The sequence below is a fragment of the Stegostoma tigrinum genome, chromosome 1 (genome assembly GCF_030684315.1).
Source record: "Stegostoma tigrinum isolate sSteTig4 chromosome 1, sSteTig4.hap1, whole genome shotgun sequence".
Taxonomy (NCBI): Eukaryota; Metazoa; Chordata; class Chondrichthyes; order Orectolobiformes; family Stegostomatidae; genus Stegostoma; species Stegostoma tigrinum.
In genome coordinates, this window is record NC_081354.1 from 130,505,611 (window position 1) to 130,523,199 (window position 17,589).

At 43.2% G+C, this 17,589-nt stretch overlaps 1 protein-coding gene across 4 annotated transcripts in view; it reads left to right on the top strand.

The window, feature by feature from the left end:
* LOC125459972 (potassium/sodium hyperpolarization-activated cyclic nucleotide-gated channel 1-like) overlaps nucleotides 1–17,589 on the top strand; it is a 295,720-nt gene that overhangs the window by 211,969 nt on the left and 66,162 nt on the right. For all 4 annotated transcript variants that reach the window (XR_009446163.1, XM_048546975.2, XM_059648597.1 and 1 more), the window contains one exon: nucleotides 10,986–11,226. Coding sequence is in view for 3 of the 4 variants with exons in the window: in XM_048546975.2 (XP_048402932.1) it covers nucleotides 10,986–11,226 (241 nt within the window). In the remaining variant the exon portion in view is untranslated. The remainder of the gene's footprint in view (nucleotides 1–10,985; nucleotides 11,227–17,589) is intronic.

Below are 17,589 nucleotides of genomic sequence, written 5' to 3' on the forward strand. Positions count from 1 at the left end.
GGAGCAGGAAAGCTGACGTTTTGGGCCGAGACCCTGCTTCAGAAATAGCGGAGGGGAATGGGGTTCTGAAATAAATAGGGAGAGGGGGAAGGCAGATCAAAGATGGATAGAGGAGAAGATAGATGGAGAGGAGACAGACCAGTCAAAGATGCAGGGATGGAGCCAGTAAAGGTGAGTGCAGTTGGGGAGGTAGGGAGGGGATAGGTCAGTCCAGGGAGGACGGACAGATCAAGTAGGCGGGATGAGGCAAGGAGGCAGGAGATGGGGGTGGGGCTTGAGGTGGGAGGAGGTAATAGGTGGGAGGAAGGACAGGTTAGGGAGGCAGGGACAAGCTGGGCTGATTTTGGGATGCGGTGGGTCGGGGAGGGGATATTTTGAAACTTGTGAAGTCCACATTGATACCATTGGGCTGCAGGGCTCCAAAGCGGAATATGAGTTGCTGTTCCTGCTACCTTCGGGTGGCATCATTGTGGCACTGCAGGAGGCCCAGGATGGGCATGTTGTCTGCAGAATGGGAGGAAGAGTTGAAATGGTTTGCGACCGGGAGGTGCAGTTGTTTGGTGTGAGCCAAGCATAGGTGTTCTGCAGAGCGGTCCCCAAGCCTCCGCTTGGTTTCTCCGATGTAGAGGAGGCCACAACAGGAACATTAGTTGCAGTATACCGTATTAGATGTGCAGGGGAACATCTGCTTGATATGGAAAGTTTTCTTGGGGCCTGGGATGGGGCTGAGTGGGGAGGTGTAGGGGGCAGGTGTAGCACTTCCTGCAGTTGCAGGGTAAAGTGTCGGTTGTGGTAGGGCTGGAGGCGAGTGTCGAGCGGACAAGGGAGTCATGGAGAGAGTGGTCCCTCCGGAAAGCAGATAAGGGTGGGGATGGAAAAAAATCTTTTGTGGTAGGGTCTGATTGCAGATGGCGGAGGTGTCAGAGAATGATAATTGGATCCAGAAGTTGGTGGGGTGGTACGTGAGGATGGGGGGGATTCTGTTTTGGTTGTTATTGCAGGGCCGGGGTATGAGGGATGAGTTGTGGGAAATGTTGGAGACACGGTCGAGACGTTCTCGACCACTGAGTGGTGAAGTTGCGGTCATTGAAGAACGAGGATGTCTGAGATGTACGGGAGTGGAATGCCTCATCCTGGGAGCAGATGCGGCATACGCAAAGGAATTGGGAATAGGGGATGTCATTTTTGCAGGAAGATTGGTGGGAGGAGGTGTATTCCAGGTAGCTTTGGGAGCCGGTGGACTTGAATTGGATATCGGTTTCTAGGTGGTTACCGGAGATGGAGACAGAGAAGTCCAGAATGGAGAGAGAGGTATTAGAGATGGCCCAGGTGAACTTAAGATTGGGGTGGAAGGTGTTGGTGAAGTGGATGAGCTGTTCGAACTCCTCGTGGAGCACGAGGCAGCGCCGATACAGTCATCAATGTAACGGAGGAAGAGGTGGGGTTTAGGGCCAGTGTAGGTGCAGAAAAGGGACTGTTCCACGTAACCTACAAAGAGGCAGGCCTAGCCTGGGCCCATGCAGATACCCATGGCCACCCCCTTTGTCTGTAGGAAGTGGCAGAAATTGAAAGAGAAGTTGTTGAGGGTGAGGATGTGTTTGGCTAGGCGGATGAGGGTGTCAGTGGTGGGGAATTGTCAGGCCTGCGGAACAGGAAGAAGCAGAGGGCCTTTAGGTATATCTCATTTTTAGAAAGCTAGAATACAAGAACAAAAATGTATTGCTAAGGCTGTATAAGGCTCTGATCAAACCACGTTTGGAATATTGTGAGCAATTTTGGGCCCTGTATCTAAGGAAGGATGTATTGGCTTTGGAGGGGTTTCACAAGAATGATCCCAGGGATGAAGGGCTATCAGAAGCACTTGAGGACTATGGGTCGGTATGAGGGGACATTCCATTGAAGCTTACAGAATACGAAGAAGCCTGATTAGAGTGGACATGGAGAGGATGTTTTCCTTTCTGTTATAAAGCAGAGGATGACCCCTCTCTGAGCACTAAAAAAATACGAAACCCCCAAAGAGGAGCACCTCACCTATAATCCATAAAATGAGTGTGAAACATGGTGTAACCTCCCTTTCAGTAACTTCTATTAGTTAAATAAAATAAACACTGACACTCACTTTACAATCAACATTTATTCAAGCTTATTTATCTAACTCTGATAGTGAACAAGTTAACTAAATTTTTAACAAGACAAATAAATCCCTACTATCTACTAATTATTCCTGAGCAAAACAAGATTCTTATAATATGCTGTTCCAATAAATACAAGTCCCACTTATATAAAATAAGACAGTTATAGAAAAGAATTTAGTCTCTCAAAATTACAGCCAGATTACATGCCTCCTGGAATGCACTGTGCCTTGTCCATCAAATGTTCTGTCTGGAACACTTCCTCCATTGATTCTTCTGTCAGAAATATTATCTAGCTATGCCATTGGTACCTTTGATTTGGATGGTGCTTTCTCTAACACTTAGAGAAGACTGTGAGAGCCAGTGATTCCCTCTGGAGAGCTGAGAGCTGCTAACTCTAGCAGATGGTAGTTAAATCTTCTTTCTTTGTCCAACTGCCATCTGTTTTTATATCCTTGATGACATGTCAATTTCTAACAACAGGGTTCACCCCATGTTGTCAAAACTATCAGAAATAAATTTGATTGGTTTTTGGTGTCTAAGTTCCCAATTCAAATTGATTGGCTAAATTCAAAACATGTTGTCTTGATCACAAATCAAAACTGCTGCTTGGCCTGCTAACTGTGCAGCCTTTTAATACAAATGTTTCAATTTGAATGTTCTCTGTGCACATGCAAACCCACAAGCTGCTGCCCACAGACATCCTTCTCGAATCTTTAAGCTTAGAAAAAGCAGAACATCTTTTAAAGGGACCATGTACTGCTTTTCCCATTAACATTTTACAAACACCAAACTCTAACTTCCTGCCTACCAATCCATAAATACTCTACCCAACTTTACAACACCTCATAGGAGAAGTGGGGACACAAGGGCACAATCTCAGAGTGAAGGGGAAAATCTTTTCGAACTGAAATAAGGAGAATTTCTTGAGCCTGAGCGTGGTAAATCTGCAGAGCTCATTGCCACAAAAGGCTGTAGAGACCAAATCATTGAGTGCATTTCAGACAGAGCTGGATAGGCTCTTGATTTGAAAGGAGATCAAGGGTTATGGGGAGAAGAAAGGGGAACGGGGTTGAGAAACATATCAGTCATAATTGAATGGTGCGGCAGACCTGATGGACCAAATGGCCTAGTTTTGCTCTTATATTTGATGGTTTTTGAACACTTTGTTTCAGAAGCAGTCTAGCCACTGAGTATAGGGCAGTACAAATCCAGCTATAATCAGGGACACGTGGGTATGATGATGAATAAGACAGATAAGTGGTGGCAGCATAGCATCACACAGGAGCCTCACTCCTACAATTATTTAACATCTTGGAGATGCTCGCTTCTGTGGATGAAAGCAACAGTCTGTAGAGAGGATAACTGGACTATCCAGGGCATCCTGGTTCAAAAGGGGGAAGTAAGAAAGAATATATGGATAGTTGGAGCCAGCATAGTGAGGTGGCTCGACATTGTTCTGGGCAGCTGAGGACCTGAATCTAGAAAGGTGTCCAATATCAGAATTCAGGACAACTCTTCAGGGCTGGGCACAAACTTGGAGTTGGAAGGGAAGGATCTATTTGTTATGATCCATGTAGGTACCAACAGCATAGGTAGGATGAGGACTACTTTTCTGTCTGGACAGTTTGAGGAGCTGAGTACCAAATCAAAGAACTGAGACTTAAGGGAATAACCTCCGAATTATTACCTGAATGATATGCCAATTAGTTTATTTGAAATCACACAAAAGCTTTTGGAGTGTAGCCCCTTTGTCAGGTGCAATGAGAGAACAGGGTGCTCAGACCCAGAGTTTATAGGCAGAGTGATCAAGGGTAGAGAGATCAAAAGTTCATTCAACTGGCGTGAGTAGAATGTCAGATGATAAGTCTCTGCAGGTGACCAAGAGTGTTAGATGGTGAGTAAAGTGTCAACAGCTGAACAACCAGCGAAGGGATGATCCTATAATCCGATTAAGTGAGGTAGAGAGATAATTGCAAAAAAGTAAAAACAAGGTGGTGCTGGAGACAAAATAAATGACTGGAATTGCACGCCAAATTCAAACTGTGCAAACTAAGAAAGGTAGAGACATCTTAAGAATTTGTCAAGGTGATGCTGTCAAAACAGGACAGTAAGGAAGATAACAAAGTGTGGAGCTGGATGAACACAGCAGGCCAAGCAGCATCTCAGGAGCTCCTGAGATGCTGCTTGTCCTCCTGTGTTCATCCAGCTCCACACTTTGTTATCTTGGATTCTCCAGCATCTGCAGTTCCCATTATCCCCAGTAAGGAAGATTGTGCATATACAGGATAGTGTGGTGGGGACACCTCTAGTGTGACATGAACCCAAGATCTCCATTGATGCCGTCCTCATGGGTAAAGAACTTGGCTATCACTCTCTGCTCGTGACTCTGTCTTGTCGTGTATCTCGAAGTCTGCCTTGGAGGACGCTTATCCGAAGACTGGAGGCTGAATGTCCTTGACTGCTGAAGTGTTCCCCTATTGGGAGGGAACCTTCCTGTCTGGTTATTGTTGTGCAGTGTTCATTCATCTGTGGTTGTAGCTTCTGCATGGTTTCACCAATATTCCATGCACAGACCACCCTTGCCTGCAGCATATGACATAGACAACATTGGCTGAGTCACATGAGTATCTGCCGTGTACGTGGTGAGTGGCGTTCCCACGTGTGATGGTGATATGTCTTACAGAGGTTGTCATGGCAGGGATGTGTGGTGTTATGGTCGAGGTTGTCCTGAAGGCTGGGTCGTTTGCAGCAAACAACAGTCTGTTTGATGTTTGGTGGTTGCTTGAAAGCGAGAAGTGGAGGCGTAGGGAAGATCTTGGTGAGATACTCATCATCATTGTTGACATGTTGAAGGCTGTGAAGAACAAGGCATAGTTTCCCTGCTCCAGGGAAGTACTGGACGATGAAAGGTACTCATTGGTCGTACCCTGTGACAGTCTTCTGAGGAGGTTGTTGCAGTTTTTCGCTATGGCATGTTGGAACTGGCGATCAATGAGTTGAACATTGTATCACACTCTTATGAGAAAGTCCTTCAAAATCGTTCGGTGTCCATAGTATTCCTCCTCAGCCGAGCAGATCCTGTGTATGCATAGGGCTTGTCCATAAGGGATGGCTTCTTTAAAATGCTGAGGTGGAAGCTAGAGAAGTGCAGGGTTGTGAGGTTATCTGTGGCCCTATAATAGAGTGAGGTACAGAGGTGCCCATTATTGATGGAGATGCGTGTGTTCAAGTCTCATTCTTGGACTGTCACCGCATTATTTTTAATTTTTTGTAATTATCCCTGTGCCTCAATTAATTGGGTTATAGGGAGTGTAGCCCCTTTGTCAGGTGCAATGAGAGAACAGGGTGCTCAGACCCAGAGTTTATAGGCAGAGTGATCAAGGGTAGAGAGATCAAAAGATCATTCAACTGGCGTGAGTAGAATGTCAGATGATAAGTCTCTGCAGGTGACCAAGAGTGTTAGATGGTGAGTAAAGTGTCAACAGCTGAACAACCAGCGAAGGGATGATCCTATAATCCGATTAAGTGAGGTAGAGAGATAATTGCAAAAAAGTAAAAACAAGATGGTGCTGGAGACAAAATAAATGACTGGAATTGCACGCCAAATTCAAACTGTGCAAACTAAGAAAGGTAGAGACATCTTAAGAATTTGCTGGTTATTCAGCTGTTGACACTTTACTCACCGTCTAACATTCTTGGTCACCTGCAGAGACTTATCATCTGAAAATCCTTTCATACTAGTTGTATGACCTTTTGATCTCTGCCCTTGATCTCTCTGCCTGTAAACACTGTGTATGTGTGCCCTGCTCTCTGACTGCACCTGGTGAAGGGGCTGCACTCCGAGAGATTTTGTGTGATTACAAGAAACCTGTTGGACACCTCCACATCATGTGCCAGCTGGGAGACAGCGCATAAGATTAATGAATTTAATATGTGGTTCAAAGTCTAGCATGGGAGAAGTGAGACCTTGGCATCGGGGCTGGGGAAAGTGAGTGCTGTAATATTGGACGGTGTGCACACAAATCATGCTGGGACCAATGTTCTAACAAATGATGTAACTAAAAAAGTAGAGACGCCTTTGAATAAAACGCTGGGTGTGAAGGATCAATCTTAGATCATGTCAAAAATCAAGGTGTTGAGCTGAGGCAGGAACGCTCAATAATAATGTGGGAAGTAAAGATCCAAGAAAGGCAGGAAGTGACAGAGAGAATACACGTAAAAATACTTCAAGACTCAGTATGAAATGATACAAAGGTCTCAAAAAAACAAAACTGAAGGCTGTGTATCTGAGGGCCAAAACATACTTTTGTTTTGGTTATGAGCTATATCGAGTTTATTAGACACGAGACCCAGTAAGATTTCTGGCCATAAGATAGTAGGAACTGCCGATGCCGGAGAATCTGAGCTAACAAGGTGTAGAGCTGGATGAACACAGCAGGCCAAGCAGCATCAGAGGAACAGAAAAGCTGACGTTTCGGGTCGAGACCCTTCTGCAGAAAATCTGAAGAAGGGTCTCGACCCAAAACGTCAGCTTTCCTGTGCCTCTGATGCTGCTTGGCCTACTGTGCTCATCCAGCTGAACACCTTGTTATCTCAGATTTCTGGCCACGTCTTAGTAAACATCCCTCATCAACAATCTACCCTGCCCCCATGGTATCTCTCATATCTGATTGTATCTCCATCACATCATATAAACTACTCCTGGAACAACTTGCAACTTACTAGATATCCTGAGCAAGGCTAGCATTCCTTGTACCTTGTCCAAAACTCAATGTGCACCCAGACAAGTTCTATCCAGAGCTGCTCCCATGCCTGGCCCCTGACATTTGCCCCAAACATAGTAGGCAGGGGAATATTGGTGCTTCTGTTTGTAGCAGGGATGTTGTAAGCCTGTTAGATGGTGTGGTGCAGAGACGAGATGTCTTCTTTGCTCAGGACCAGCAGTAGAGGCTAGGACACCAGTCTGTGCCAGCCTGTCCAAGGTTGTCACTTGGGTTAGTCTAGTTTCAGCCTTTTGGAGGAATGCCCAGCAATGTAGGAAAAAGCCAATTGTCTTTTCACTCCACCAAGGTAAATGTTACGATTTTGTCTCCAGTACCTCATATTAATTCTATCTCTGCTGTTGATGGAGATTGGTAGCTACTGTGCCCACTTCCCACCAAGGCTGGTACTGAACCACTCTCACAATTGCCTGGAACATTCTTCCTCACTCACTGCCACTCCCCTACCCCCACCTCCATTACCAAATAGCACTAAACCTGAATGTCCTATGTGCTGCCTACTGCCTTTTTTGGTAACACCTCCCCACCTGCACCAAAAGTAGCATATGTGCCACCAATTTTCATCTCCTGCAATATCCTGCGTAACTCTTGTTCCAGGAGGAAAACAGTCCACAGAAAGACTTAAGACAGGTGGCCCAGCATTCAGCTTCTCACACATTATATAGAAACTGTCCTGAGATTGAATTCTCCAAGCTGCGACTGGCTATGTCCAAGCCCCTGGACTGGAATCAAACCTGTCCTTGACTCACTGTGCCAGGACTCCCTATGCAAAGGGTATCTCCCTTAATTTGACTGAGCACTGTTGTCAACCATGACAAGCTTCCTGACTTTGCGTCTGCTCTAAACCGCAAAGCAAGATAGAAGCAATGTGAGTCTCATATCGCTGGCTGAGGAAGCAAAGCACAAAAAGGGCAAGGCAAGGCGGGGATGTTGTAAGCATCCAATTGGGCTCCAAGTGAGTCAGCACTATGACAGCAAGCCAAGAGCCCGAGGCGCATCATGGTCCAGTCCACGAGCTGGGTCTACAACCCTGAGAGCCAAGTGTCCATGCTGCAGCATGACAGTGATAGTTGTCTATATAGCCTGAGGTGCAGTACAAAGTGCAGAAGCATCCTGTAGGTGCACTAGAGATGTGGCATGTGGGTTCTTAGAGGTTGGACCTTTGATATAATAGTCATAGGCCCGTTCTCCTCCCCTTCAAAACTGAATGTAAAATTCAATTATGTGATGTTTGCTGCTGGCAAAGGGTGTTTTTGATCTGACATCATTAATTAACCTGCCACATTTTCCAAAGCCCAATCTAGCATCATGTGCTCATTGGCTGGGTTTCAGAACAAGCTGATTTAGGAAACTAACTTGAAAGCCATGTCTCTGTTATGGCTATCAGGTCATACTTATTTACATCAACGGGCATAACAAGTTTTGTTACTTTGTTATGAATGTTATGCACATTCAGGGCAGAATCTTGCAGGAATCTGATGGTAGGGATTATAGCAAGATTTGAGGTAGAATTGAACAAGAAATTCAGTAAGTGCAGTGAGTCCAATCCTAACATTGAGAACATCTCACTTCATAGGTAATGGTCTCCAAGTAGTTATGAAAGTTGAGCTAATTGAAGTGAGATGGCTTACAAAGCTATGGAATATCATGGCAAATATTGAAGGGTATATTTCAGAATAATAAGAATGTGTATTTCTCCTATAAAACAAATGTAAAGGGTGGATGGTGGTTGACTTAATTTGTTAAGGGAAAAACATCTAATTGTGTAAAGGTAACTGGCAGGTCAGATGATTGGATAGAATATGAAAAGTTGTTGAAAATGACTAAATAACTAATCAGGAGGAAGAAATTAGTGTACGAGAAGAAGCCAGCTTGGAATGTATTAATGGATAGCAAGAGCTTCAACAAGTATTTAAAAAGAAATATAATAAGCAAAGTGATGGTAGTCCACTAGAGATTAAAATGGTGACTCAATCATAGATAATAAGGAAATGGCCAATTAAACAAACAAATATTTCACATCTGTCTTTATTATAGAGCACACGAACAACATTCCAGTAAATAGGCATAAATCAAGATGTGAAAGAGACAGAGGAACTTGACGAAAATGTATCACTGGGTAAGCAGTACTAAAAGTAGTATTGGATGGAGCCGAGGGCTGACACGTCCCCTGGGTCCAAATGGACTTGGAAGGTGTGGCTAATGAAGTATTGGATACATTAATTTTAATTTTCTAATATTTGCTGAATTCTTGACAGGTTATATTGAAAAATAGTAAAATAACTCCTGTTTTCGAGAGAGGGGAGAGGTAGAAGATTGGAAGCTATTAGCAAGTTAGCTTGATGCTTGTCACAAAGAAGTTTATCATTAGGACAGTTAAAGCTGGGCACTTAGAAATCTCAAGGTTGTTGGTAAGAGCCAGTGTGGTTTTTATAAAAGGAAAATCATATTTAACAAATTTATCAGAGTTCTTTGAAGGAGTGAGAAGTGCTGTGAATGAACAGGATCTTGTGGATGTATCTTGGGCTCCTGGAAAGCATTTGAAAAAGTGTCACATCAAAGGTCTTTGCACAAAGTAGGATCTCACAACATGGGGCAAAATAATGTCATGGGAAGAAGACTGGCTAGCTGACAGAAACAGCATCAGCATAAATGAGTCTTTTTCTGAATGTAATATATATTGAATGTCTGTGCTGGGGTCTCAACTTTTTCCCGTTTTATCAATGACTTAAATAAGGGGAGTGAAGGCAGGTTAGAGAAATTGAATGTAAAAAGAAGGGTGATATGTTCCATAAGAGAAGGTGAACAAGGGAAGAATGTTGGTAACACAGTGTGGAGCTGGAGGAACACAGCAGGCCAGGCAGCATCAGAGGAACAGGAAAGCTGACATTTCGGGCTGGGACCCTTCCTCAGAAATGGGTACACTGTGTTACCTCTGACTCCAACATTGGCAGTTCTTATTATCTCTAAGGGAAGGATTTGCCTCTTATGAACAAATTCAGAATTACAGTCTCTGGATAAAAATTAGGAGTTAGTTTTTTAGGACACAGATGAGGAGAAGCAGTTTTGCGACTGTGCCTCAGAAGGCAATGGAGGCAAGGTCAACAAATATTCTTAATGCGGAAATATATCGATTACTGTCAGACAGTGGAATCAGACGCTAATGAGTGTAAATGGAATATATGGAATTCAAAAGAAAAACCGATCTGCCATAATGTTGAGTGGAGGGGTGGGCTCAATGGGCTGAATGATCCACTTCTGCTCCCAAGTCATATTTATGACCACTTATGATATTTTGAGTTCTGCTTACTGCTTAGTACAACAAGTAAGTATACTTTGCATAGTCATCCCTTCCTGCTGGCCATAAGCTGGATGGAAATAATAGGAATCCTCAGGAAGTCTGACACTGATCATGCCCATCCCCTTATGTGACGGCCATCCATTGGGGTTTACCAGAAGTAAATAATGGAGGAAACTGGAGTCTTCCACAGCCTTTCCTCCTACCAAAATTAATATAATTTCCTTCTCGAAACAGGCCAAATCTTCGAAACTGCTTTGGTTTATTCAGCAGAAAAAAATGGATTTAAATATGTGTGGTTATTGCTGTATTAATCTTACTGAAGCTGTGACAGTTACATTTACTTCATTGAGCCACTGCTTTCTCTGCATTTTTGTTTTTAAATTGACTCCCATAAGCAAACATATTCTAAATGCATGGAGGATTGTGAAACAGGATTGTTCTTCTTTCCTCCCACTGTCATGTGTCAACTGCCTGAGTATTCTGTGGCATCTGAAAAAAATTATTTTAACCAGTTCACTCTTTCAGGTCCATGTGTTAACTGTTCAGGATATTTTAACAATGTCCTTCCAAATAAAATATTTATCTATTTATTTAGTTTGTTATTCCCAAACACTTTGACAGTAACTAACTGATTTGTTATTTATGTCGACTTAGAATGCAGGGTACTTGCCACGTTCCTCATCCTACTGGAGAAAATGAAACATTCACATGGTCAGTCAACTACTTTGTTGCATTTTCTTAAAGCCTGGCCACTTTCTTCTGTTTCAGGAGATTGTCAACTTCAATTGTCGGAAGCTGGTTGCAACAATGCCCCTTTTTGCAAATGCTGACCCAAGTTTTGTGACTAGCATGCTGAGCAAACTACGCTTCGAGGTGTTTCAGCCTGGAAATTACATTGTTCGAGAAGGGTCAATTGGGAAGAAGATGTATTTCATTCAGCATGGGGTGGCTACTGTTATCACCAAATCCAGCAAAGAAATGAAGCTATCAGATGGTTCTTACTTTGGAGGTCAGTGTCACTTGTATCTTATATTGATTAATGAGAGTGTATCGTGGAAGGTTGTCATGACAAACAATACATTTAACATTGTACATACATTAATAGCTTTGATTGGCAGAAATTGTCTTGCTATCTCTCTTCAAAGGGTCAGTTCTTTATTTGCTTCAAGGACTAGCTCTTTGCATTGTTGAATTTACTGACCATTTTCTTTCGTCATTCAAGTGAATTTGGTTTGTTATTGGGGCTTAAGTGGTCATGCATAGGTTGCTGTGCCTAAGTGGAACAGTTTCAGCAAGAGACTCTATGTTGTGTTTGGTTATTATACATCAAAATGCTTTTGAGCGAGTGGGATGATAATAAGCAGATGTTTCTGAACTAAATTATCAAAGCCAGCATTTCTCGGGAGTCTCAAAAGAATTTATCTGAGTTAATGTCTTGTGACACTTTACTGCACCTGGCTCCAGATCTCTCAGGTCACTCAGGAGCTGAACTGAATCCCTGCTGAATTAATTCTACCCTGACAATTGCTGATGAGTTAAGTTTCCTGTCCCAAACACGATGCCTTGTGAGCCACAAAGGTAGTATGTCACCAAACAAGGAAATTGCACAGAATTTACAGCACAGCCACAGACCTTTGGGCCTGACATGTCCATACCAGTGTTTAGGTTCCACATAAATATCCTCTGCCATTACTTTATCACAAGCTAATGTCTATTCTACATGTCTAATAATAATTGGGCAATTCAGTGTTCTGATTAAACAAAGAAGATTAAGATGAAGAGTGAGAGTTTTCTGAACAAATAAATGATTTTGAAAAATTGGTCCATGTTATAATAAGATGTACTTCAAACAAAACTTATATTTCAATTGTGGCTTTTTTATGGGGTTTAGGTGGAACATTATGAAACAAAACAGGAGCAGTATAAAACAAAATGTGACATGGAGCAACGTAACGAGATATTTGCTGAGGTGACCAACTGACTGATCAAAAAAGCAGGCTTTACGGCATGTTTTAAAGAAGCATAGTGAGGTAGAGAGAAATCAAGAGGGAATTCCAGAACTTAGAGCCTTTACAGGTCCATTGACAATTTCGGATATGTTTTAACTATTAATAAGCTTATGCACTTTCTAAACATAATCATGCCTACTTTTAACCAATACAAAGAACAACTTACCTCCTCTAAAGGGCACTCAACTCCCTTAAAAGGCACCTGGGATTTTTCATCATTCAGGAAATCCAAGATCAGTTTATTGTTTGACGTGGAACAAATGAAATGCGATTGATGAACGGGGTTTGTGGTACAATAAGGTACAGGGAGCAGAATTGTGGATGACTTTATGTTTCCATATGGGACATTTTAGGAGTCCAGCCAGTTATATATTTTGTTCATTCGTGATATGTGAGCATTACTGGCTGGGCCAACATTTATTTCCAATTTTGAATGGTCATTGAGAAGGTGATGGTGAGCTGCTTTCTTGAAGAACAGCAGTCCATCTGATGTAGGTGCAGCCACAATGTTGTTTGGGAGGGAGCTCCAGGATATTAGATAACAAAGTGTGAAGCTGGATGAACACGGCAGGCCAAGCAGCATCTCAGGAGCACAAAAGCTGACGTTTCATCAGAGATGAAGAGTCTAGGCCCGAAACGTCAGCTTTTGTGCTCCTGAGATGCTGCTTGACCTGCTGTGTTCATCCAGCCCCACACTTTGTTATCTTGGATTCTCCAGCATCTGCAGTTCCCATTATCTCTGAGCTCCAGGATATTAACCCAGCGACACTAGGGAATGGCAATTATATTCATTGTTCTGTTAGAATACTTAAGTCTAAAAGTAACGAGGCATGAATGGAGGTTTTCAGTAGCTGGTGAGCAGAGACTAGAGCAAATTGGATGTAGGCGGTTTACTGTTGATGCGTACAGAGGCCAGAAGTTTTTCTTGGGATCAGATGATTATATTAGATTAGATTAGATTCCCTACAGTGTGGAAACAGGCCCTTTGGCCCAACAAGTCCACTCCACCCTTTTGCTCATCCCACCCAGCCCCATCCCCCTATAACCCACACACCCCTGAACACTACGGGCAATTTAGCATGGCCAATCTACATTGCCTGCACATCTTTGGACTGTGGGAGGAAACCGGAGCACCCAGAGGAAACCCACGCAGACACGGGCAGAATGTGCAAACTCCACACAGACAGTTACCCGTGGCTGGAATTGAACCTGGGTCCCTGGCACTGTGAGGCGGCAGTGCTAACCACTGAGCCACCGTGCCGCCCCAAGATGTGATACCAAGTTTGTGATAGACTTATTTAGTCTTAGATTGCTGCCTAAGAGAAGAATGGAGTTGGTATAGAGGGAATGGAATTCAGAGCGATGACCAAAACAGTGGCTTCAGTCTCTCAACATTTAATTAAAATAAATTTCTGCCCATCTATCATGGGATGTTGGACATGCACTGTAATAATTTAACAATATTGCAGCAGTGAAGAGAGGTAGTTATGATAGAGATAGTAGGAACTGCAGATGCTGGAGAATCTGAGATAACAAGGTATAGAGCTGGATCAACACAGCAGGGCAAGCAGCATCAGAGGAGCAGGAGGGCTGACGTTTCGGGCCTAGATCCTTCTTCAGAAATAGGAGCCCTCCTGTCCTCTGATGCTGCTTGACCTGCTGTGTTCATCCAGCTCTACACCTTGTTATCTTAGTTGTGCTAGAGGCCTAGTTGTGATCGGTATATGTGTGAAAATCAAAACCTATGGCATGGGTAACATGGCTTATGGGTCACTGTATCCTTTAAATTTACTGCATCAGGCCCTGCCTAGGCTGTGGAAGGTCAAATCTCAGAGCTATATCAGTGAGGCCATCAAGATTGTTTACATTAAGGGAACGTCTGCACATCTTTCCCAATGGGGAGAGAAATTGTGATTAGGGGGAACTCAAGCTTCACATCACCACAGGTCTCTTCAGGCACAGTTTATGCAGACTGCACCCATATTGCCCTGCATAATCCCCATCGGCAGTCTGACATGTTTCTGATTAGAAAGGAATTCTCCTCCGTCAGCGTTTGTAAGTGGTTACAGGCAGCGTATTGTGATGGCCTGTGAAGAGCTTACAGGCTGCAGTAGTATTTTTTTTCCGTTGTACCAATTCACTGTGTCACCTCCATTCTGAGCAGGCTATCAGATTATAAACTGGTCACTTCACGACAAACAATGTCCCTTCTAAAGACATTCACAATTCTGATCCCTGTACCTTACTGTAGACCAACCCCCATTCACCAATCACCTTTCATTTGTTCCAAATCAAACAATAAATTGAGCCTAGATTTCCTGAATGATGAGAAGCCCCAGGTGCCTTTTAAGGGAGGTAAGTGCCCATTAGAGGAGGTAAGTTGTTCTTTGGAATAGTTAAGAGTAGGCATGATTATGTTGAGAAAGTGCATACGCTTATTAATAGTCAAAACATACTGTTAGTTACTTGGGATTGCAAAGAGACAGAACTCCACCAGAACAGTGTATTTTGCAGGACCTGGGGTAGCCTGGGTATGTGATGTAAACAAAACGGAGTAAGAGTACCAAGATAATAAAATGTGAGGCTGGATGAACACAGCAGGCCAAGCAGCATCTCAGGAGCACAAAAGCACAAAGGGCTGATGAAGGGTCTAGGCCCGAAACGTCAGCTTTTGTGCTCCTGAGATGCTGCTTGGCCTGCTGTGTTCATCCAGCCTCACACTTTGTTATCTTGGATTCTCCAGCATCTGCAGTTCCCATTATCTCTGAGTAAGAGTACCCTTTGGTATCTCTAATGAAAGTACTGAATTTCTTCTGGCATTACAGCCATGACCTTTGAGAAAATACCAATACTGACAATAACGTGCTTTTATCTACTTAAAGCGATTGATATGAGCATTATCAAATAAAATTTGCCACTGAACTACATGAGATATCGGAACAGATGACCTTGGCAAATTAGATGATTAGTCTTCAGTCAACATTGCATTGACCTGTTAGGTAAAGTCTAGCATTGACATCCTTTGCAACTACTGCCCACTGGTGCCAGAATAGCCACTTGGAAGACATTCTGTGTCCCGCCTGACTATCACTAAGATCGCCTGCAGTATAAAGTTTAGGTATACTTCGTATTATGAGGGTCTGCTTGCCTTTAAGTGATAGAAGTGAAGCATTAGGCTAATAAATAATGCAGCCTTCTCATCTCTTTGTTCTTTGACTTGTGATAATGACTTTCAAATACCAACTTAACATGGTTCCTGAGACCAGCAGAACAGTTGTGTACAACACATGCCCTACCTCTCACATTATCAGGTACAGCTGATTTTTAGGCTATCATATTGCAAATGTGGAGAAGGTTGACTTGGTTTTGGAATAAGGTAGTATCTTGTTAAAACCTGCAAGTTCAGCATTTAAAGAATTCTAAACTGCAATATGTTTGTTTCCTTGAACAGAGAGGGGAAACTAGAAGCACAGGGAACCAAACAACCTCATTCAACACTTTCTTACATTGTACAGGATAGCCATTAGTTTCTGATATATGTGATATCATAACTCTGTTTGAAACTTGTCATTGCAAGTAGAGGAATTATAGATTTGTGCATGTTTCATGTTTATTAAAGAAATCATGTCAGCTCGTTGAATCTGAGTTGCGCAGACAGCCATAGGATTTGGGTACACACCAAAGAAATAAGTTATTCTACCTTTTATTTTAAAATGCTCTCAGGAACTAAAATGGCTAATTTAAAGCTTTACCATGGTCATCAAAGATGTTGCGTCATTCTGGCATTGACTGAAAAACCATGATAACTACCATGCTTGAAAATAAATTAAGTCATTGCAAGTTTTTCTTTTAGAAAGGCAAGGTGTTCAAGCTGCAATAATCAGAGAACATAGAACATAGAACAATACAGCGCAGAACAGGCCCTTCGGCCCTCCATGTTGTGCCAACCTGTGAACTAATCTAAGCCCCTCCCCCTACATTATCCCATCATTATCCATATGCTTATCCAGGGACTGTTTAAATGCCTCTAATGTGGCTGAGTTAACTACATTGGCAGGCAGGGCATTCCACACCCTTACCACTCTCTGAGTAAAGAGCCTGCCTCTGACATCTGTCTTAAATCTATCACCCCTCAATTTGTAGCTATGCCCCCTTGTACAAGCTGAAGTCATCATCCTCGGAAAAAGACTCTCACTGTCCACCCTATCTAATCCTCTGATCATCTTGTGTGTCTCTATTAAATCCCCTCTTAGCCTCCTTGGGTCTGAGAACAGACCCCAGTCCCTCAGCCTTTCTTCATAGAGCCTGCGCTCCAGACCAGGCAACATCCTGGTAAATCTCCTCTGCAAATTTTTCAATGCTTCCACATCCTTCCTGTAATGGGGCGACCAGAACGACATGCAGTATTCCAAATGAAGCCGCACTAATGTTTTGTACAGTTGCAGCATGACATCACGGCTCCGGAACTCAATCCCTCTACCAATAAAACCTAACACGCCGTAAGCCTCCTTAACAGCACTATCAACCTGGGTGGCAACTTTCAGGGATCTATGTACCTCTGCACATCCACTCTGCCAAGAATCTTTCCATTGACCCGGTATTCTGCCTTCCTATTATTCCTCCCAAAGTGAATCACCTCGCATTTATCCATATTAAACTCCATTTGCCAGCTTTCGGCCCAATTCTGCAGTTTATCCAAATCTCCCTGCAACCTGCAACGTTCTTCCACACTATCGACCACTCCATCGACTTTAGTGTCATCTGCGAACTTACTAACCCATCCACCTATGCCTGTGTCCAAGGCATTTATAAAAATGACAAACAGCAGTGGTCCCAAAACAGATCCTTGTGGCACACCATTAGTAACAGGACTCCAGGCTGAATATTTTCCATCAACCACCACTCGTTGCCTTCTTACAGAAAGCCAGTTTCTAATCCAAACTGCTAAATCTCCCTCAATCCCGTGCCTCTGTATTTTCTCCAATAGCCTACCATGTGGAACCTTATCAAAAGCTTTTCTGAAGTTCATGTACTCCACGTCAACTGCCCTACCCTCATCCACATGCTTGGTCACCTTCTCAAAAAACTCAATGAGGTTTGTGAGACACGACCTGCCCTTGACGAATCCATGCTGACTATCTCCAATCAAATTGTTGCTTGCTGGATGATTATAAATCCTATCTCTTATAATCCTTTCCAAAATTTTTCCTACAACAGACATAAGGCTCACGGGTCTATAATTACCTGGGTCATCCCTACTGCCTTTTTGAACAAGGGCACAACATTTGCGATCCTCCAGTCCTCTGGTACTAAACCTGTAGAAAATGAGGACTCAAAGATCAAGGCCAAAGGCTCCGCCACCT